Source organism: Oenanthe melanoleuca, chromosome 1A, assembly GCF_029582105.1.
Source record: "Oenanthe melanoleuca isolate GR-GAL-2019-014 chromosome 1A, OMel1.0, whole genome shotgun sequence".
In the NCBI taxonomy this organism is placed as follows: Eukaryota; Metazoa; Chordata; class Aves; order Passeriformes; family Muscicapidae; genus Oenanthe; species Oenanthe melanoleuca.
The window spans coordinates 38,999,657-39,021,553 of NC_079334.1; the positions used below are offsets into that span (position 1 = coordinate 38,999,657).

General features: G+C 37.7%; 1 protein-coding gene across 4 annotated transcripts in view; it reads right to left on the reverse strand.

The window, feature by feature from the left end:
- SRGAP1 (SLIT-ROBO Rho GTPase activating protein 1) overlaps positions 1–21,897 on the reverse strand; it is a 134,846-nt gene that overhangs the window by 37,064 nt on the left and 75,885 nt on the right. For all 4 annotated transcript variants that reach the window (XM_056516268.1, XM_056516267.1, XM_056516271.1 and 1 more), the window contains exons 4-10: positions 20,370–20,432; positions 11,506–11,688; positions 10,988–11,116; positions 3,792–4,013; positions 2,905–3,006; positions 1,539–1,736; positions 1,335–1,419 (exon numbers count right to left, since the gene is read on the reverse strand). In XM_056516268.1, the coding sequence (XP_056372243.1) occupies positions 1,335–1,419; positions 1,539–1,736; positions 2,905–3,006; positions 3,792–4,013; positions 10,988–11,116; positions 11,506–11,688; positions 20,370–20,432 (982 nt within the window). The remainder of the gene's footprint in view (positions 1–1,334; positions 1,420–1,538; positions 1,737–2,904; positions 3,007–3,791; positions 4,014–10,987; positions 11,117–11,505; positions 11,689–20,369; positions 20,433–21,897) is intronic.

Genomic DNA, 21,897 nt, shown 5'->3' on the forward strand with positions numbered 1-21,897 from the left:
TCTATTAAATGAAAACTTCCATGAGAAAGAAGGTAACTGATAGGTAGCTGCCTAAAAACAGCTACAATCTTCTACAGCTCAGTTTTGAAAGAAAATGCTGCTTATATCCTACACCCAGCCTCAGTCACTCCCTAGACAGGGGCTTTGTTTGGGTTATAGCCAGTGAACTGCTAATAGCTGTTCAGACACCTCCATGGGATGTGGGGATTGGGGCTTTTGTATAATAAGCAAGAAGAGATATGACTAACAACAGACACTTGACAGTAAAAAGAAAATAAGCTGACACATCTTTTAAAGTCATTCTTTTAGCACACAGGTTTCCTTTCTTGAGTCTAAACTTTAAATCACAGTCTTTAACAGCCAGGAGAGGATTGTTATTATTTGTGGTGTAATCTCAATTCCTCTCAAGTCTGTTCCACTCTGTGTGTCTAGTCCTCAAGGTTTGTACTGCAATTCCCCTTTTCCCTTCAGTGCATGAGGAAGTGTAGGGAGGGATGGTAAGAGATAGGCTGGAGCTGTGCACAGTGTGTGACATTGCTGCCTTAATTTAGCTTTACTTCATTTGATCTTTACTTCTGCTGACTTGGTTTAGATTTTAAGATGCACTTTTTAAAAACTGTGGACAGTGTTCCAGAAAATGGATAATTCTCTGCTATTGTAATTTATAATGGAATAATTTTATGTGCAATAATGATAATCAACAGGTATAGAGCTATTAATGAAGTTTTCATTCACTTAAGTTTACAATATGCAAACACTTTGTAAAAGCACCACTAAATTAAGTCTGTAAGAAACTCACTAGTGACATTAGTGAGATCAGAATTTCATCTTTTACTTTTGATAAATATTCCACTGAGTTCTTAGGCTGCGAGAAGAACATTAGTGTTCATTGTTAGAAATGCTGCACTAGTGAGTTCATTGTACAAGATGCATCTTGGATAATTCTGTATGCTTTAAAAAGATCACTCTATCCCAAGTCTTAAAACACCTCAAGTCAACAGAAGCTGGATGTTAGGATGTAGAAACAGTACATTTTTCATAGCTCTTAAATCAACCTGCACTGTGTCGCTCTCCTTTCAGGCACGAGATTTTTCATTCAATAATTCTGTTGCCAAATAGAGTCATTTGTCTAAACATCTGTGCAGTGGAAATAAGTATGTGTTGAAGAAATAAAAGCAATTTATTGTGTGTACTCTTACCACTGCACCAAAACTGTGACTGGTAAAAATCAAATCTATGTTTACTGGACAATTAAGCTTTAAGTTTTGTAATTTTTTCCTATGTATCTTTGGCATTTCTTGGAATAACTTTTCAGTTTATTGTGTGATATTTACCTTCTCCAAGTGTCCTCTGCAGCAAGTCATGTTTTGCTTGAAGTTTTGTGATGAGATTGCTACCTTCCAGATATTCTCTGAATTTCTGTAGAGATGCAGATGAATCTATTACTATGCATGACCCATAAATTCCAGGAACTTCTGGATAATGTTTACTTCAGGTGTTTGGTCTGCATCACATGAATGAGGAAGCAACCAACATACCATGAAATAGAATTGCTCTGTTTCCTGCTGGTTAGCTCTTCTTTTTGCAATGCTAGGCTTACTCAGGTATGTCTCAGAGACTGTTGACTTCACAGACTCTGTTGAGCGACTGTGCTGGAAACACTCTGACACATCATAATCTTCAATGGTGACCATATCTTGTATTGTCTGCAGGGTAGCCTCTGTTGTTTTCTTAACCTGGTATTAAAAAAGCAGAGTTTGCCAAATGCCACATAATATATATAACATATATGTTCCTACATGTATATATAGGAACAGCTTAGAAAGGAAGCTCATTACTCACAGTTATTCTCTGGCACACTCCCCCAAACTGGTGTGAAAATGTGAAAAGTTAGGTGTGCTATAACAGATAACTGTGTAACAGGTATCCTATCTAGTTCTCTGCTTTATCATGGTCTAACACAAACACAAATGTAATGTACCCTTGTGTTGGCTTTGTAGTGCACTCAAGCATTTGTTTGAAATTAGAATTGAAGTGTGTCAAACGCATGTCAAACATGGTTTCTCCCCCTATGCCCCTGCACTTCATTTCACTGAAAAAAATCATCTTTCTCCTTCCATCTTTGTTACCTTGAGAGACTTTCTGAATGCAAGTGTACGTCTCTCATTGACATTAATACTATGTTTTAGACATTCAACATACAAACTAGAATGAGAAAAACTGGCATCCTGAAAACTTATCAGTAAAGTACATGAAAAAATTAAATTATTTCTATGTTTTCTTTTAGGAACAGGTTCTCATGTAAACTGAAGGACTTGAACATTGCCTTAACTGTGATATAAGTGCCCTTTATTTCCACTGCCAGAGCAGGGGAAAGAGAACAGCATAGTTTTTTCCATATTTTACAAAAAAATGCATTTTATTTTGCTAGGTGAGCTGTTTCCATCACAGGCATTCATAAGTCATGCTTATAAATAGCTGTAGCTGAAAGCATAAGAGATCTTGACTCAGCTACCACAAAAGATAGTTTAAATTCCTTTGTACTACAGAAGTAGCAAGTTGAGGACTGGACAGAGGGTGGTCACAGAAGACAATAACTGTTCTCAGTGGCTTTCTGTTCACATTAGTTTAAAAACATGTGTTCTAACAAGTTTACACTGAAGCATCTGCAAACATGGAACTCAGTAATGTGAATGTATGCACAGGTAAAAGACAAAGTTTCCAAACCTCTGTAAAGCAGGTGAAGATCTACCTTAGCATATGTGCCACAATTTGATTTTTAAAATTAAAACCACTTATATAGACTGGAGCCACTTCAGGGTCATTTACATGCTTTTGGCAAGGTAGAAAACACTGCACCTTCCGTAAAACTATGTTCAATGCTTAGCCCTTGTAGAGTCTTACCTCTTCATTTTCAATTTTGAGTGTAGCCAATCGTGACTGTAGTTGTTGATATCTAAGCATAAGCTCTGCTTGCACAGTTTGCTGGGCAGTGACCTGGCAAACCTAACAAAGAATCAAAAAGAGATTTAAGATGCAAGTAATCAAATAAACCCCCCAGTCAATAGTCTTCAGTTGTTCTTCTTAAAACTAGGTGAATTCCTACCAAAGCTTCCTTAATAAAGACAATAAAATGTACCCATCTAAATTTAAAGTATTTATGTGCTATAAGGTGTGGAAATATGTACTACATATGAACAAAGAGCACAGCCTTTTTGTACGTGTGCTTTTTGCTGCTTTTGTACCACACTGAAATGCAAACCCTGGAGTTACCTTCAGAAAATAAGATGTACATGGGTGATTTGGAATTCTGCTTTTCTGCCGGCCTTTGGTGTAGCAGAACAAGGCACAGCTGGGGTACCCAGTATGCCTAAAATCTCCAGATGATAAAATGGGGGAAGAAGAAGAGGAAAAGACTGCATTGCAGCACGAAAAATTTGGAGTGGCCCTGTAGCTGCTATCAAATAGCACCCACAAACTCTGTTATGAGTGATGCAGGTAGTAAAGACATAAAGTCACTGCTTACACTGGTGCTGGGCTGAGCACAGGCTGGCCAGCAGATTTATAGCAATATCATTGTGAGTGATACAGAATATAGTAACCCTTAACAGTTTTTACACAAGAACTGTGAAGTAGCAAACAGTGCTGCAAGTTTTGCAAAATATTATTGCTGGTCCACTGACTTTTGGGTAGCTTTTACCAAACTCTTTGTAAAAGAGTTTGGTAAATGATAAATTCTCTATCCTGGTATACAGAACAGCCACTGTGGGGATACTTGTCAGTGTACAGACCTCATCACCCATATGAGACTGGAACTCAAATTTCATTGGTGGACAAAAAGCAGTGGGATACATTTCCATGAATCTCTGCTTGTCACTGCGTGGCTCCAAGCTGTCAACTGCATTTTCAATGATGTCTAATCCCTCATGCCTGGAAGTTTCAAGGTTATACTCTGCAGAAAGGTATGTTCTTAGGGCTCTGTTCAGACTAGCATGGTATCCAAGATCACAACACTAAAAAAAACAACAAAGGGAAAAGAAAACAAATTTAAAAGGAGGAACGCCATTCCAATATCACAATCCTGACACCATCACTAAAATTCTCCATCCTGAATTTTTTCTATCTTTGAAATATTTTACAAAATATCTTCTAAATTAAAATACTCTACTGGGATCAAGACAGCAAGTATTTAGTATCCTCAATCTGTTGCAAAGATTAATGGACAGTTTTAGAAAAGAGATCAAGTATACATGTGTGACAGTTTGCTTATCAGATATGGAAGTGCAGGCACTGTATTTATGTCAATAAAGTCTAGAACTCCACACACAACTGGGCTTTTCAGTATCAACAGCATCTGTGAGCCCTGAATCACCTATTTAAATACACCCTAACATAACTATCATCTAAGCTAAAGACAGCAGCAAAGTGAACTTGAAGCAATTCCTGCTTACCATGTCTGTGCCCAAACAAAAACCTCCACAAATACCTTGAGCATAAGCAATCCATCTAAAATGCTTTTTGATACAACAGGAAGGGTTTAACATCTTTTCCCCTGATCATGAAAATGTATTTAATGTAAACACCTTATTTTCCATGTTCATATAGAGCCAGCAATGTACATCATGTTACTAAATGCAGAAAGTCATAATTTATGTCTTTTTTTTTCTATGAAATGGAATGTAATTGAAACCTAATTGGTAAAACACAAAGTCGTGTTTGTTCTTGAATTTTAAACACCCTCAGTTGCATTATTCATGTTTCATTAATATTTTAGAGAACAGCTGAATATATTTTAAAAATGTCACAGCAGTACCATATCAACTGATGGTTTCCTTACAGTGTAAATACCCTCAGTTTCTGCTCAGTGAGCCTCCAGGTAAGGGGGATGTCACCTCAGCAGTGGCACATCAGTTTGCTAACAGCTGCAATACAAAGCAGCTCTATGGTGAGATCTGCCCCCAAGCAGAGGACAATGCCTGGCCAGAGCAGTCAGAGCACTCTGCTTCAGGGCATCCCTCAGTCCCCAGCCACTCCTCCTCAGTGCCCACCCACAGCCTGAAGTCACCCATCCCTGCAGGACTCCAAGGTAACTATGGAGCTGGGTAAAGAAGCAATTTGGATTCAGTCCACTGTACCTTATATGCATATATATACTATATGAGTACCTCCCTCCAAACTATTACAAACCCCACAGGACTCATGGGATCACATTCCCCTCTCTTTCCTCTTACTTACTTGAAAAAGGAGAGAAATAGACAGGGTGGGGGACAGACATACTATAGACTATAGTAAACATTATAGGGAAAGAGCTTTCTTCACACCGTGACTTAGGTAATGACTAGTGATGAAGCTGCTTTCTGAAATCTAAAAGAGAGCTGTTTTATTCTCAAGAAAGCTTCCAGAAAGGCTAAGTTTTCACTCCTAGCAACTACTCCAGGTAGTGACTGAAGATGGGACAGTGGCTCTCTGAAGAACCAAATGCTGAACCATTCAAAGAAAATGAAAAAGACGTCATGTTCAATCAAACACACGTGTGTTCACCTCCCTCTTTTGCATTTATAAAATGGAGTATTGTGTTACTAAAACAGCCACACTTTTATACCAAAGTGCATCCACATTTCAAAGAACACCAGCCTCAAAAATACTGTTTCTAAAAGGAAAAGTCTCTTGGTGTTTTTCCCTTGTTCTATGTCAAATCAGATCTCATATTTAATTCACTATCTTGGATGAAAAAGACAGACTAAAAGTGCTGATGAAAAAGTGAATTGGGACAGCTGTTTTATTTCATGTGCATTAGTTTCAGAGAGACCTCATGGAAGATTAAACTGAAAAGGAATTAGGAATAGAGGGCAATGCCAGGTTTAGCATTGCCAACTACCCATGTGTTACAAAACTACAGCCTGAATTTTGGCTCTAGTGGATTAATCTGAGTATTACTAGAAAGCTTATTGATTTACAATTAGAGCCGTGTGGGTTTCTGATGCAGCTTTCTTTGCAAGCTGGAATATAAGTTTGCAGCCTTTATGCTGTGACACAACTTCATTATTTAACCCTTAATCTACTCAGTCAGTATCACCATGATCATCTTTGGCAAGTGATGACAGCTGAACAAAGCAACAAATACAGCCTCTCAGATGAGAAGAGGATTTTTCAACTGAAGCAGGGTATCCTGCCAGGCTAAGGTATTTTCTTGCAATGCCAGTGTCAGCAGAGAAAACACAAATTAAACGCAGATCCTGAACTAATGCCTTATCACAAGTATCTCTTTGAATGGAATTAAAAACATCTAAATTTGAAATTTTGCTTATGCAAAAATAGAATTTGTATGAAGGAAGCTATTTTTCAAAAGCAAAACTAAACACTCAGACATCACAACTCTTACCTCTGCCAGACCATAGCCCATTTTCCCCAAAATCATAACTGGGACACAGCTGTCATAGTATCAACTCTTGGCTACCCAGAAAGAAATGTACTGTTTTAATCTGCTGTAAAGATGGTTTTGATATGAGAGTTGTCTATAATGGGGACAGCACTTCTGGTATTTGTTCATTACTGAGGTCAGAGGTTTAAGGGATTTCCACTAAACTGCCACCAGGACCACGTTGCCTCTGACCACGCTTGGAAAAATTAATCATCAACCTTTCTGATGTTGCCAAAAAGAATGTATGTGTGCAGATACACACACATGCACATGCATTTGCATGATTTTCAGGAAAAATCTGTAGATTTGTGAAAGACTTCCACAGTTCAAGTGAGCAACCACACTGCAAGCCAAAAGAAACAAGAGTGTTACAGGTTCACTTGTCAGCACACTGAGGGTACAGCCAGGGGGGTTATCTACCTATGGATCTGCTACCTACCTAAGGACTAGAGAGATGAGATGGCACTTGGTGCAGTAAGACATGAAGATGAAAAATAACAGAATGAAGTCAGAGACTATGAGTTTGTTTGCATTTCTGGATTCATAAAGACTTTTGGTTGGGCAAAATGAAGGGAGATGAGGGATGCATTTGGGATATGTGTGAAAAATTAACTTTGTAATTTGCATTTTATTCTTATTTGAAATTAAATCTGAAGTAGTCTCAAGAGCATTTACTGCCTTTATTGTACCCCAGAGTATATTTAGACTTGAATAAAACAAACTGCAGTGTTTAGCACAGAGCTTCAACCAAACCAAGCTGCTCTTATTTCATTTAATTTTATTTCAGGAATAGTAATAAAATTCTAATGTCAATGGAGAGAGAAATGAATAAAAAAAGCCTTAATCTCTGAATAAGGCACTTTCTAAGTATTCTGTTACACAGACATCCACATCAAATCCAAGATATCTAAGGGTACATCCCATATTTATGAGGACTTATGTAACACAGATTGTGAGCTGCATACACTTTACCCTAGTTTTAAACTTGGTTTTATGAATGATTAATAAAGAACCTTTACAGAATAAATTAAGTTCACAATAGCTAAATGTTCCTTAACTTCTTAACGATTCAAAGCATGCTTACTGCAATTAGAGATTCAGAAACTTCACTTTAAGAAAGACCAACACATTAATATTTTATTTATTTCAGCAGCAGAACTAAAGTAAAGTTGTTTTGATCACTCTTTCCAAGTACTTATCTTAAGATCAGAAAAATGCACGGTAAATCTGAAAAAGGGTCCTTACCTTCCTCTTATACTCAGACAAATTTAATGAATGTAAATGACTAAAAGTTTGTGCCACATGGACAGATGCTGGCACTAACAGCCAGATTAGCAGCAGTGTATAGTCTGTTGTTCCTTTGAAACTCAAAATGTTTAAAATAATTCTGCATACTAGGTAAAGCTTATTTAATTCTGCTAATCTTCACTGTTTTTTACAAGTACAAATGAAGAAAATAATTAATTCTGTCCTCCACTTGAACTAGATCCCACTCTAGTCGACAGAGAAGAAATATTTAACAGAGAATTCAAATTCCTCTAGTACAATATGCACAGGACAGAAATACATTGTGCATATCAAATCCTGTTTATCTCTCTGCTTCTTTGCAAATGTTGATGTCACCCCTCAGCTCACTAAATGCATTAAACCATCCAGCTAAGACTCCAGCAATATCACATATTAGAGACATCCAGCTTTTATCACGTGAGTTTAAAATGAGCAACACATCATAATTTTAAGTCAGAAGCCCTGAGCTCTGTTAATGAAATGACAGTGTTGAACAGTTCAAACTGAGTTCAGATGGGGAACAGTAATTTAGGATTTTCCACATAAGCCTCATATATGGAAAATGCAGAGGAAGCTAAATGAAAAGTAGTTTTTGGTTGGTTTTTTTTTAATGAGTAGTTCCACTATCCTCCCCAACCTTGTCAGGAAAAATATTTATGGAGCAGTTTACTACATTATTGCATGCATTTATCCCATTTTCATTAGATGTATTTTTTACTAACATAGGAAAACATTCAATTTCATTTATGGGCAACATCAACAGCTTGGGGAAATCGAAAGTCTTCCATGTTAACTGGAATTCAGACACAGAGTAATCCCTTTCTGTACAATGAGACAATGAGAGAGAGAGTAAAAGGAAGCACAGAAGTCAGGCTAGCAAAGTGGGACAAAATGGAGAGGTCAAAGAATGAAATCGTCACCACTGCTCTGAAAACTCCAAATTGTACCATGACATGAACACATTTACAGAATGAGGTAGTCTGGACTGTTGCAACATATGGCCACTGGGAAGCATGTCTCACATTCCAATGATATAACTCTGAAGCCTTGCCAAGACTCTTGCATTTACAAAAAGAGTTTCCTTTGTCAAGTGGCAAACACTCTGTCTAAATATCAATGCTTTCACAGCATATTCTGAATAAATACAAATGTCTGAAAGACACTTCATTTAAACAAGCTCACAACTGGATTAAATCAGCTCTGAAGAAAATTCTGGTTGCACATGTTTACAGCCTACTCTCACAAAACAGCGATGCAAAGGGCAGCTAGACTTTCCATTTAAATTCCTTAGGGAAGAGTAATTTCCCAAGCCATTTTGCCAAAAGAATGTTATTGTGTACATTGGTCTGTGGGTTTCAAAAAGACAGGCAGAGTAGATACAATTTTTCTGTGTTACTAAATATTGTAGAATGTGTATTTTTATTAAAGGCTAGCAGTCAGGAAGCTCTAGTCTTCATGGTTGTGTAAATATCTTTACATACACTAACTCCAATGAGTGTTGGCTTTGTGTGTGCATGGACATAAAGCTTCACTTCTCCTCCCCTCACAAGTCTTTGTAAAGTTCCAGGCTTGTGGTTCCTCCCCTTCACTGCTACAGAAACCTCTGTGGACATCACAGAAGTGGGTAAGAGTCAGATGCATTTTCCAACCTGATAAAGTTTTGACCAAGTAGAAACACACACTGGAGACATTCTCTGAGAAATGTGAACTCAGAAAGGGAAGGTAGGAGAGGTGACAAAATGAGCATCTATCCAGCTTCTGAAGAGGTGAGGGTGTTGAAACAAAAAGAAAGGGACCTTTCCTTCCTTCCAGAATTCAAGAAGAATTCATGAAGTTTAATTGTATGAGACATGCCCTAACTACTGATCAAAAATCTGTCATCTTTTAAGCAGTAGCAGGAAAATCATCCATTAGGTAGGGTCAACTTCTCACGTGGGGGATACCCCAGCAGGTACACGGTTTGTCCTTTATTTTCCTAATCATCCACCTATATGTCCTGGTAAATGCTTTCATTGCCTGGGCAGCCTAGATGGGTGGAGCAGGTTGTATAAGTGGATGAATACAGATTAGACAAAGACAGGCCACAGAATAAACCAGAAGAAATCAGGAGTAAACATGCAGTAAAAACTAGGAAAGGAATAAAAGAGATGCTGAAATAGAGCTAGAAAAAAATACTGAAAATGCAAAAAAGAGTCACTGCCATCTTTTATAGGGATTTCCATTTGAAAGGGAAAGGTTTTAACAAAATCAGGCAAGATTTTATAAATCATAGAAAAACTAGAAATGATAAAAAAAACTAACTATCAGTATTTAGATGACAGATAATAAAATACGTATAGGCAGCTATTTTAGTCCATTAATCTCAAGAAGGTATTTTTTACTTTCTCTGTGAAGCTTTGCTTCTCCAATCAGTAAATATGAGACACTTGTCAAATTCTGTATTAATTTATTCTATAGAAGAAACTAGAGCTGTATATGAATGTTGTTTACTATTGTAAGTAACATATGCTATTGTTGCAGCAGCAAGCATATTCAAATATCTAGAATTCCAAATGGGCCACAGAGGAGGACCCACCAAGCTATTTAACCATACATTGCTAGTGAATGAATGTTCTGGGGTTTGTGTTTGCTGTCTCTGTATTTTCTCTATCACATATAAAGTCAGCTTACAAAGAGGGTGAGACATGTTCAGGATGTTCTCTCTGCATCATGTAAAAATGTCAGTAAAACAGAAGACTAAATGCTGGCACAAGTCAACATTAGTGTATAACCTCATTCTTCTAGGATATTCTCATACAAACAACTTACTGAAAATAAGTAACAAGTACAGGATTGATTGTGTCTGTTCTTCAAACTGCATGAAGTAAGAGTAAGAAGCCACTGTATGCATGATTCAATGACTAAATGAATGAAACGAATAGATTTTGATAACATGGAAGAACTTACTTCTTTTGAATTAAATACCATTAGATGGTATTAAGAAGTTTAAAGAAGTTTATCTTGTAAAAAATATTTAGATCCCAGAGATCATACAAATGGAAACATTGCATTTTCTATTGACACACAGGGAGCAAACACAATGTTAGAAATTTAAAGGAATGGGTTCAGCATCTTACTGGCACTTTAATAAGGGAAAAACTTCTAATAGGATCATACAATATTATAAAGAACAAGTGTACTGTAGGCAATCCATATAACTAACACATTCCCTTTAAAATTAAAAAAAAAAGTATTACTGCTGAACAGAATAAACCTGAGTACAAAGGTGCAAGTACTTACATCAATTAAATCCGAAAGGTCGTGAATGTAATACTTGAAAACAGAAGCGTTAGTTGCTTCAAGGGTGAGCAGGTATTCATTACGGGCCTTAATGGACTTCAGCTTGTTTTCAGAATACTTTGCTTGACGCTAGGAAAGACATTGCATATTAATGTATTTTAATCACTTCATTTTTGGTATGCAGCAGAAATGGTAACAATTCAAGCACACATTCCTAGTAATAAGAAGGCATCTTAATTTAGAGCCTGTTATACATATAAGAAATATGAAACAAAGTGAAAACTTGGTATTTTGTTTCAAATGAGACAAACTTTATAGTAAGAATCATATTGGGAATGAAGTATTCCCCTCTCTGAATTGAAATTATGTCAATTTATCTATAACCCACTGCTAGATTATTATGTGTACCTTGCTTAATTTTATTTCCCAACTGGATTTCTCTGTCTAATATCATGCCAAAGAATGTCAGAAATGCACTGAATTTATTTCAAATGAAGCTAAATAAAAGGATTATTTACTTTTTCCTTCATTTTTTCAATCTTTTTCACAGAGCTCCGTCTCTGGTGCCTTTCCTCTAGTCGAATATGAAAAACAGGGTCTCCTGACCTCCCAATCTGTTTTTCTTCTTGCTTCTCTGCCTCCTTGAGTTTGCTTTCTGCACTGATGCTCTCTGCATGATACATGTGGTATGTTTTCATGACCTGCAAAAGGCAAGAGTCAAAGGAGAATTGGAGAAAATGAAAATATAAAGGTATCTACAGAAAATCACAAGGTCTTTGAGCAAAATGTTACAAACATGGATCTTAGGTAAGTTTCTTTGCCAGTGGAGACTGAGAACTTTTGGTTGCATTTTTTTTTTCTGATTAATTTAAGAGTATTTCAAATAGGGAATTTTTCTTTAATTTCTCTGACAGGAAAGAGCAAAAGCCATTCTTATTAGATTTCAGTATTCTTGTTTTCAAGGGAAAATTAAAATATCGAGCAACAAAACTAAATCTGTGTCAGTACCAAATCTATCTGATACATAACCATTTTCTGGGCTAAGTAATATCTTGGCTGTGGAGACATTGAATGTTTGAAAGAAGAGAGATCCTTTCAGAACTGAGGAAAGGGGAAGGAAGGAGAGGGAATGGGAAGCTTTGGCCTGGGAGCAAATCCCCAGATAGCTGGATGGCTGTCCATGGCCTGGAAAGAAGTCTCTGCACAGCCAGCAGACTGGGCCCAATGTAAAACCAGATGACAACTGAAGAAGGAGCTGCCTGATATATAAGTTGGGAAAATGTTTTCCCCATAGACTCAAAGGCATCTTTCCTCTACACACCTGCTGAGTCTGCAGATGAGAGGGCTTGGGCTGCCAGTATGCAAATACACACTTGCACAGGCCACAAAGAGGAAAAGGGATGGTTTAGCCCAGTCCTCCCCTTCTTCTTCAAGCAAGAAAAACTCAGCCTGAATGCTGCATAGTGGACAGCAATCACAAACCCCCCAGCTCTGCTGGGTAGGGCTGTCTCTTCCACCAAAAGAAGTGTCCTTCTGCGTTCCTCAGTCTTTTGTTGTTTGTTTCTTTGTGTTGTTGTCTCAAGTTTAGAGCACTGAACAAAGCAGGGAGGCATCCTCAGGCAGCCAGAGGCCTCCTCTCTTCTTCTGAAGGGTGCCAGAGCTCCCACCAGCAGATATTATCTTTGGGTGGAGGCCATGCAAACCATTGACATCCCAAAGCACACACAGGCAGGGAAGAATCAAACCAGGAGACGGACAGTTTTGGGAAGCTGCCTTGAATTATTCCCTTGGGAGAGTGTATATTATGCAACTGAGTAGTTAGGCCAGCCTAAGGAGTATCCAAAGAGTGGCAAAACAGGGAACACTACATCTAGATATTGCCAATTTAACAGCACATCTCAGCATAGATTGACACAAACCAACTGCATGTCATGCCAGTGGGTGGCTGAACTAATGCTTATTTTAAGTCCTGTGCAATAGAAAGACAGACACTTTCAGAGAGATGCAATTTTGCATAACAATGTATGTTATAAACCATAACTGTGTATGCCACTATGTAAGACTGATGCCACTGATATTAAAAATGAAACAGGCAACTCTTCACCAGCTTCCTGTAGCAAGGTAAAACAGTTGGAGACAAGCACTAAAAAGTGGCCCTGTTTTTATTTTAAGAAACATATGCTTACAGCTGTGTGGTAGAAAAAACCAAACTGCCTGGGGCAGGACTATTGCTATTGCTGCTGATCCTCCATAGCACACTGTGCTCCAAGGCCCCAGCAGAGTGCAGAGCTCCCTGCCCAAATACTGCCTGCACCCACTGGGAACAGCTGCTGCCCCACCAGCTCACTTCTGCAAGGATGAGCCAGAACAAAACCCCAGAGACAGACAAAGCTGGGCTAGGAAGAGAAGGCAAGCCCACAGGGCTGAGGTCTACAAGGTTCTAGTTTAACCAAATAACACATTCAGTCTCATATATCCTGCACTATTCCAAAGGCACTCTTAAAGTCATTGATGATCAGTACCCAGGGAGCTTAACTCATACAGCCACACGGAAACAAAAGAACTACTGCAAAGAGAAGGAGTGGACTTTTAAAATAAATGGTTTATATTAAAAATGACAGGGAAAATAAAAGCAAGGCTGTGCCCTTTTCTTTGGCTTTTCTATTCAAATCTTTTAAGTGTTTTTTTATATAAGCCTAGAGGTGTTTGCTTTTATTTTTTTATCTTTTGTTCTCTTTCAGAAAGGGAGGGGATGGCCTCACCTTAAGGCACTGTGTGCAGTTTTGGAAGCCACAATACAAGAAGGATATAAAGCTACTGGAGAGTGCCCAAAGGAAGGCAACAAAGATGGTGAAAGGCCTTGAGGAGAAGCTCATTGCTGTCTGCAACTTCCTTATGAGGGGCAGACACTGATTTCTTCTCTATAATGACCACTGACAGGTCCTGAAGGAATGGCCTGAAGTTGTCAAGGGAGGTTTAAGTTGGATATTAGAAAAAGGTTTTTCACCCTGAGGGTGGCTGGACACTGGAACAGACTGCCCAGGGAAGTGGTCACAGCACCAAGCCTGACATAGTTCAAGAACTGTTTGGACAACGCTCTTGGGCACATGACATCACTCTTGGGGATGGTCTTATGCAGGACCAGGAGCTGGATGGACTCAATGATCCTTATGGGCCCCTTCCAACTCAGCATATTCTGTGATTCTGTATCAAATATATCTCAGAGTTTTCTAACTGCATCTCAAAGCACCTAAGTTGTAAAACAAGGATTTGTTTTGATTGCCATTGAAGTTTTTGAACAGACTAATAGACTAGGCATAAAAGTCCTTCTGCAGTGGCTGACACTTCAGCTTGCCTCCTCGTTGAATGAAGCACTCCTTGAAGGAGTACAAGTTCTGTTCTCACCAATGTCTCCACACTGACTCCACTAGCATCACATCACCAAGGAGTATTTCTTCCTCTCACTTCTTTGGTAGTACATGCTGCCAAATCCAGAATGCCTCACTCTATGCTGACTGAAAGGCAAGTTTTGGGAGAACTACATGGAACTCATAGCCTTCATGGGGAACCAAGACCTCTACCTGAAATCCATGTTCTCACAACAAACTCTGCACAAGTTCTTGGTACAAATGGCTTCCTAAATAACTAAAATTTAAAAAGAAACCCTCTCTCTGTATTCACAGGGCTGGACACCAGTCAGAGTCAGTCCTACCCAAACCTCACTGGCTTAGGAATCAATACAGAATCTGTAAAGAGCAGTGATCAGCCTATGCATGTGACTCCTGTCCAGTTTTTTATATTGATAGCACTGCTTATCTCATGCACTAATGACATCATTATTTTGCAAGCCATTGGGGAAAACTTTCTCATTATTTTTCAGCCTTTTTCATATTGTGTCAATGCTTTTTTAAGAGCAGCAGCAGCTGAACTTAATTTGAGGCAAGTATTAGAGACATGTATGGAAAAATAAATGGGAACAAGCCAAGGAGTTGGCTTCCAAGTATTTTAGTGCATACTTCCTCAACAAATTAGCTTAGAATTTGTTGCATATATGACTCGTTCCCTTAAAACTACATCATCTTTTTGCCTTGGAGTTTTTAAGACTGTAAGACATTGCTAAACAATACAGGCATTCCTAACTAGACTTATTGTATGAAAAGTTCTGAGATTTGTAGGCTTCTGATCTGTGAACATGCAACAGATTCACAGATCTATTATTCAAACTATGAATAATCTCATGAAACAAATAATAATGTTTCTGAAGTGTCCACCAAACTGTTGAACTGACAGACCATCCTGTGAGAGTATCCATCACTGAACTGACTTTTGTTAGTCTCCAACGTGCTTATTGATCAGCCATCAAGTATCCACTGAAAAGAGAGCAAGGTTGCAATTATGCAGATGCTGAACTGTCATAATGATATTTGCTGCATTTCTCCACTGTAATGAAACAGCATTGTTAAATGCACACTAGTACCTTCTAAAATTAAATATTGAGTTAATCTGCTATTAATTTAACAGGTTTATTCTGCTGATCCATTGATGTAAAATATATATTTCTGTCAGATGACTGAGTCAGACTGTAGGCAGATGAAAAAGATTATGCTACCCTAACTATGTACTATCACATTTTTAGGTGACAGACTGTTCACTTAGTAGTATAAACATCTCAATTTGTGTGCCAAAGATCCAGCATCATTCATAAGAGCTCAGCAAATAGACTTAAGGAAAAAGATAGTATTTATCACAAGGAAAGGCACATAGAGGACATTCTTAGATAATTATTTTATTTAATCCCACAGTTGTTATCTGGGGAAATCCATCAACAAGACAGTAATTAGTGCTGTACTTCTATGGGCTATAAGTGAAGAATGTTCCCATAGCAGGGGACTGGCTTTCCTCCTCTACACACATACTTACTTTCTAGAAAACTCAAACCAAGGCAAGACTGAAAACTACAGAGTTAAAATACATTGAAATTACTGTGTTAACATGTACTTTATTTTTATAATAGAACTACATAATTAAGAGCTTTTTCATAGTGTTTCTCAGGAAATAGGAATTTCCTGGAACATCAGCTTATCCCCAGTGCATTTATCATATTTGAATTGTTTTAGAATTGTCTTTGCTAAGCTGTGAGTTCTTCTCAGAAGGTGGAGTCCTAAGGGCTTCATTAAATTGGGTTAGTTAGGGCTCTGCACAAGAAATAAGTAAAATCTTATGCCAATTTTACCATGTCAGTGGCCTCCAGCAGTTATGCAGGCTTAGTATGAGCTGTTGTCAGCATCCTGTTCAGTCACTTCCAAGCTGAATTCTGATGTGGTTTTAGGAATTATTACTTATATATTACTATCAATACAGGATTTCACCTTCTCAGATCTCTGATGTGCCATAATAAACTGAACTTTTTAAAGAGAATTCAGATTCTGTGTTATTTTAGCAAATAAAAAAGAAAATCTGGCAGCAACTACCTAGAGAAATGAAAAAGCCAAGATTTTTAAAGAGTAAGATAAATCAATGGAAAATGCAAGTGGCACAGCAGCCCTGTCTTTTTTAACATCCAAGTTGATTTGGACTCTCCCTACTTGTTCCTTTTTCTGAGAGTTTTACATTTGTATCGCTTGTGAAATGTATCATGCCAGTAGGATTAATTTGGAAAGCCAAGTGGGAGACATGAAGATACACTTTTATGAAGTGCATCACTTTTCTCCACCATTTACTCTCAGCCTTATTACTGGAACAGCTCTGTATTTTTAGCAAAATTGTGACCTTCCTGATGTCTTTAGAGGACATTTACGAATATGTCCTGACCTCTGAATAAGTCCAGTGAAGACCACTCTCCAATACAAGTAAGTGTCTGCCCACCTTTTGTTTCCATTCCCCATCACTCAGATAGTATTGCTATATACCAGTGCTTGATCTGACAAGGCAAGGTATTTTAGCTTTCCAGAGAAATGGAAGAAGAGTTTGACTGGAGAGTGTTCTATATTTCAAAGCTGACCTATTGCAAAGTCAATAATCTGTTGCCTCTTTAAGTCAACATGTAAGATCTCTAAATCAACCAGCTCACAAAAAACTACATCCCAAATATCTTCCAGCTTTCAGTCTGACCAACTTTTCTTTCTGTAAATGCCAGGAAAAGCTCCTATCTGTGACCTCACAGAACTAACTGAGCTCTCCTTTCCCCATCACCCCTCACTCAAAAGGTACACCTCATTGTAGTTTCTATAGCTTATATTCTTATCTAAAACATGGGACTGATTTCTGGCCTGCACTGGCTGAAGGTATGGTAAAGAGGGGAGTAAAAGAGTGCAGCTGCTGGGCTGCTGCAGACCTGAAAATACCAACTTGTCTGGCACAGCCATGGAGAAACCAGGCCTAGTTATAAGTACTTGCCAGTCATAATTTGACTGAACTTGCAAAGATACAAAGTGAAGCTTAGTTATTGTTTTTAGAATGATGTTTTCAGTCCAAATTTTTAAATCCATGCATAAAATACTGAAAATACAGAGTTTTGAAATGCATTTTTATTAGTCATAAAACATTTAGAAAGCCTATGTAATATAACATTAAAAAAACCCTTTACATAGAAGAGATGGAAAATTAGAAATTAATGTTTCCCTTAAAAAATTCTGATTATTCCAGCAAAATAAGCCTGCTTTGTTCTGAGAACATCTTCTGAAGTTGTGGTTCACCTGCCTCTGTTCTTATTTTTTCAATAATTCTGTACATGAGGTGTAGTTTTAATGAGGACAGCACAAGCCAAAGGCCTTAATTTACAGACCTTTGTTGTAAGATAAAGTATGATGATAAGAAGTAACCAGATTATTAAACCTTCTTTATATGTATTAAAGCTCTGATACTTGCCTCTCACTCAAAAGCTTGAGAGGGATTTACATTCCCATGTGACATCACATTTTAAGTTATACTTCATGAAGGCACTTTTCCTCTCAAAGAAACAGGACTAAGTAATAGGGAGAGACTTCAGTATTAGTATATTACTCACAGATTTTAAATTAATTTGCCTTTTTTTGGACATAATGATTTATCTCACAATAGTATGATTGACTTTTTTTTAAACTATTTCCCCCCTCAATAATCAAACAAGATCTCCTTTTTGAGACTCAGAAATGTCACTGCTGGAGATGAAAACTTCAATACTTGTTCTGATAAGGCCACTATGATCTTATTCTGTACACAATAAAAGTCATAAAAAATTAAAAACCTGTGCATGAGTTACTGTTCTATCTTTATGTACAAGAGCAGATATAATACACAGATATGATGATGATCATTCTAAACATGCAAGCAGTGAAACAGATGCTACTCTGCACCATATTGTCACTTTATTATGTGTGGGCTTTATTTAGCTAAATGTGGACATGTACAGCTGACCAAGCCCTCTGCCATCAATGAAAAGCTGGACAATGAAGTTAACAATACAGATCACTTAATCTGAAACAGATTCTTGCATTTGATTAAAGGGGTCTCATTTGCCCATATTAGATTTCCTGGGACTTTAACTGGAACCCAGATATTTGTATCTACACTGCAGATGTAAGAAAATTCCATCCCACGAAACCATCCTGCAGCAGTAGCCTGATTCAAATTGTGGACAAATTCAGAATTTTTATAACATAAAAAATATTCCTATTTAAAAAATAAATCTTAAATTCTGAGAAAGGAATTAGTATGCACTGGGAGCCATTATATGGAAGTTAATATCTGGTTAAACCTGATGGTTATCAGTGTGAAGACACAGCACTAGTGTGAAGAAAAAGAGTGAAAACCTAAGTCCAGTGCTGCAAATTTTCACTGGTACTTCAGAAAAGTATTTTAGCACAGGCTTCACTGTTTCCCTACCCTGGGAGCACAGGCACTAATCCTGAGCCTCGCCAGACACTGGAGTTATGCAATTGAAACAAGACTGTATCTCCAGGGTTATTCAGCACTGAAGTCCCAGTTGTGCCATGGCTCCTGCAGTTGCTGATCCCCTGCAGCTGTGTGAATTGTCTGTGGCTATCGCTGCTCTGCAGAAGCTGATCCCAGAACACTTCACTGACTACAGGCCTCTGCCAAGAAGGCTTTGCAGTATTGCACCCTACAAAATTGTGGTGGTTTCAGACAAAAAAACCCCCAAGAAAATCCCAAATAATAATAATAAAAAAAAGTGGTGGTTTTGGAAGGCTTTGGGAAACTGTGTCCTTAAAAATTCAAAAGAACCCAGGGCAGAAAGACAAGACTAATTTTCTTTGAATCTCCCTTTTGCCACCTAAGTTGTTCTTGAGTTCAAACATTCTTCAACCATCCACTAATGGCTGCACAATTTTTCCTAGGTCAAAAGAAAAATCATTAAGATGCACAAAAGTGTTTGAACTCTGCCTGTGGAGAAGGGATCCTAAACTTACTGAAGTTCACAAATGTTTCCTGCTGTCAATATTGTAAGGTTTTATTATGGTCCTCCAAATCTTGAGGATGGGGAACAGAGCTGTCTAGAGATCATTATGCAGGATACTGAAGCATGTATGTTTCAATTCTTCCAGAGAAAAAAAGAGAATTTAAATATACAACTTCCTCAACAAGCAGAAATCAACAGGCTTTTATAAGAGATGCCTATCACCAATTCCTCTTAATTCTTCGGCTATGTTTTAAAAAAGGGATAATCATTGCTTCTTTTCTTTTTCACAACATACCCCTTCAGAAAACAGCTGAAGAAATAGTTATCAAGTGGACAAGACATTGTTTTGCAGTAACATGTTGTGTAAATGGGTTTCAAACAAGAAAACAGGTTCAGACCTAAGTTCTCTCAGATTTTCCTACAGAATAGCAGGAGCTTGCCAGAATGTTCACAGTGTTTTTTTTCCTGACCTCTCTAAATGGTATGGAAAGTCTACAAAACCCTCTGTTGTTTTTTTCATTATTTACTTATCCCAGTCAGAGATGGGGAAGGGCACATAAGTAACATTTAGACAGCACAGAACTGGATCTGCAAAGACCTATGATTTTTTACTGTGTATAATCCACAAGTCAAACTAAGCAGATGGCAGCATGGACAAAATCAAGGCAGAAAATAAAGAAGTTTGCTCTGGTAAGCTCTGAGTAGAAATGTCTCATTAATAAACAAAAAAACTTACAATAAACTGGCTTACCAGAGTCTGGAAGAAAAAAAGGGCTGGAAGTAAAGAGTAATCCTGAAAGCATTAGCATATGTATTTTAAGCAAGTGAGGAGTCTTTTCAAAAATAGAGTTTAGGCTTGTGTAAAAGACAAAAATAAGTAACTCCACTGGGGGTAACTTAGTTGATGAAACTCCACTTAAAGGCCACAGAAGTAGTCTGATATGGAATTTGTATAAGATAAGCCAAGTAAGTAACTGTACTTACTGTGTAAAGCTCGTTAAGTACTTTCATTAAGTCTTCATGAAGCTGAAATGAAATCTCTTTACTCTGTAATTAAAAAAAAAATCATTAGAAAAAGGCATGTAAAAACTACACCATACATTTGTTTCTTGATATTTATACTCATTGCTCACCCTAGACAGTGAATGCAGTGTTGCTCACAAAAACCATTCTGCATTACAGTGCACTAAAAAGAGTGACTCAGGGATGCAGAGGCAGACAGATAACATCTGGACAAAAGACTTCTAAAAAGAAACCCAGAAGTAATTTAAGATATTTTTCCCAAAAAGCATCAGGAAATTAGGTGCCAACAGAAAGGGTAAAGTTCAAGATTAATGTTTTTAATAGAACAAACTGTACACTGTTTTATAATTGCTATGATATATACAAAAATAAAACCATGCAGAATGTGATATTCTAGAGGGACATCCTGCCCAATTTTTATATCTAGGATAGTCTTTGTTTCTCAGCACATGCAACTATCTAAATATTTATGCAAGAAATAATTGTGGCTCCTCTTTGAAACAGATACCCAACTGCATAATATTCCACAGCGTGTGCTGCTGAACCAGCTTTGTTTAGCTTTTCTGGACTGTGACTTTACTTTCATTCTGACCCAGAAAAAAAAGAAATGCTTAGCAGTAGTTATTATCAAAGCAAATATGTCAAAACAAGAGTATTTAATTGGAGTCTCATTGAAATCTATTCCTTTGTTAGCTTTCCACAGCAGTTCAGTCTGATGAAAATGGTGGCAACTGTGCAAGAGTTGAAGGCATTTGTATCACAGCTTTTGGAAAGCAGCTAAAGAATAGAGCTATGGGACTTGGCAAACAGCCTGGCTACACTTCTTCTGTGATGCTCAGCATTTTAACATCCATGCTGGAAATGTGAGATTTTTTTTTTCCCCGTGAATAAATTGATAATTAGTCTGGCTTCTAAAAACTCCAACTGCATGGCAGATAACGGCCTTAGCTATGAGAAGTACTTTGTATTTGTACAGAAGCCAAAGGAAAGTCCTCAGGGACAACTCATCTCCAAAGCTGCTAATGCATACTTGGCCACCACTAAAACACCTGAAGGAATAATGGCTTCAGAATGAGAATTTGCAGCACAACACACATCACACATCCCCCATCCATTGTCTTCCAGGAGGATGAAACTGATACATACAGTAGCTCAAACAGAAAATTCTGGGTTGTTTTTTTTCTCCTGCTCCTACTATCCTACTTTAATTCTGAGCAGTACTTTAAAGCACCTGTCATATCACTTACCAGTATTCACTCTAATTCTTATATGCAAGATGGTTTTCAACTGAGAAGAAGCTAGGAACATAATTTAAAAAAACACTTCAGTGAAATTCTTGCTTTCCCAAGGGCATCAGCTGTAGTAGCTAAGGCACAGTAAGACAGCTGCTCTGAAGCTGAGGTACACAGAATTACTGTGAAATTTTCCTTATTGCTTATACTTTCCAAAGACTGGTATTTTCATGAGGTATTCATTAGTTCTGAAGTAT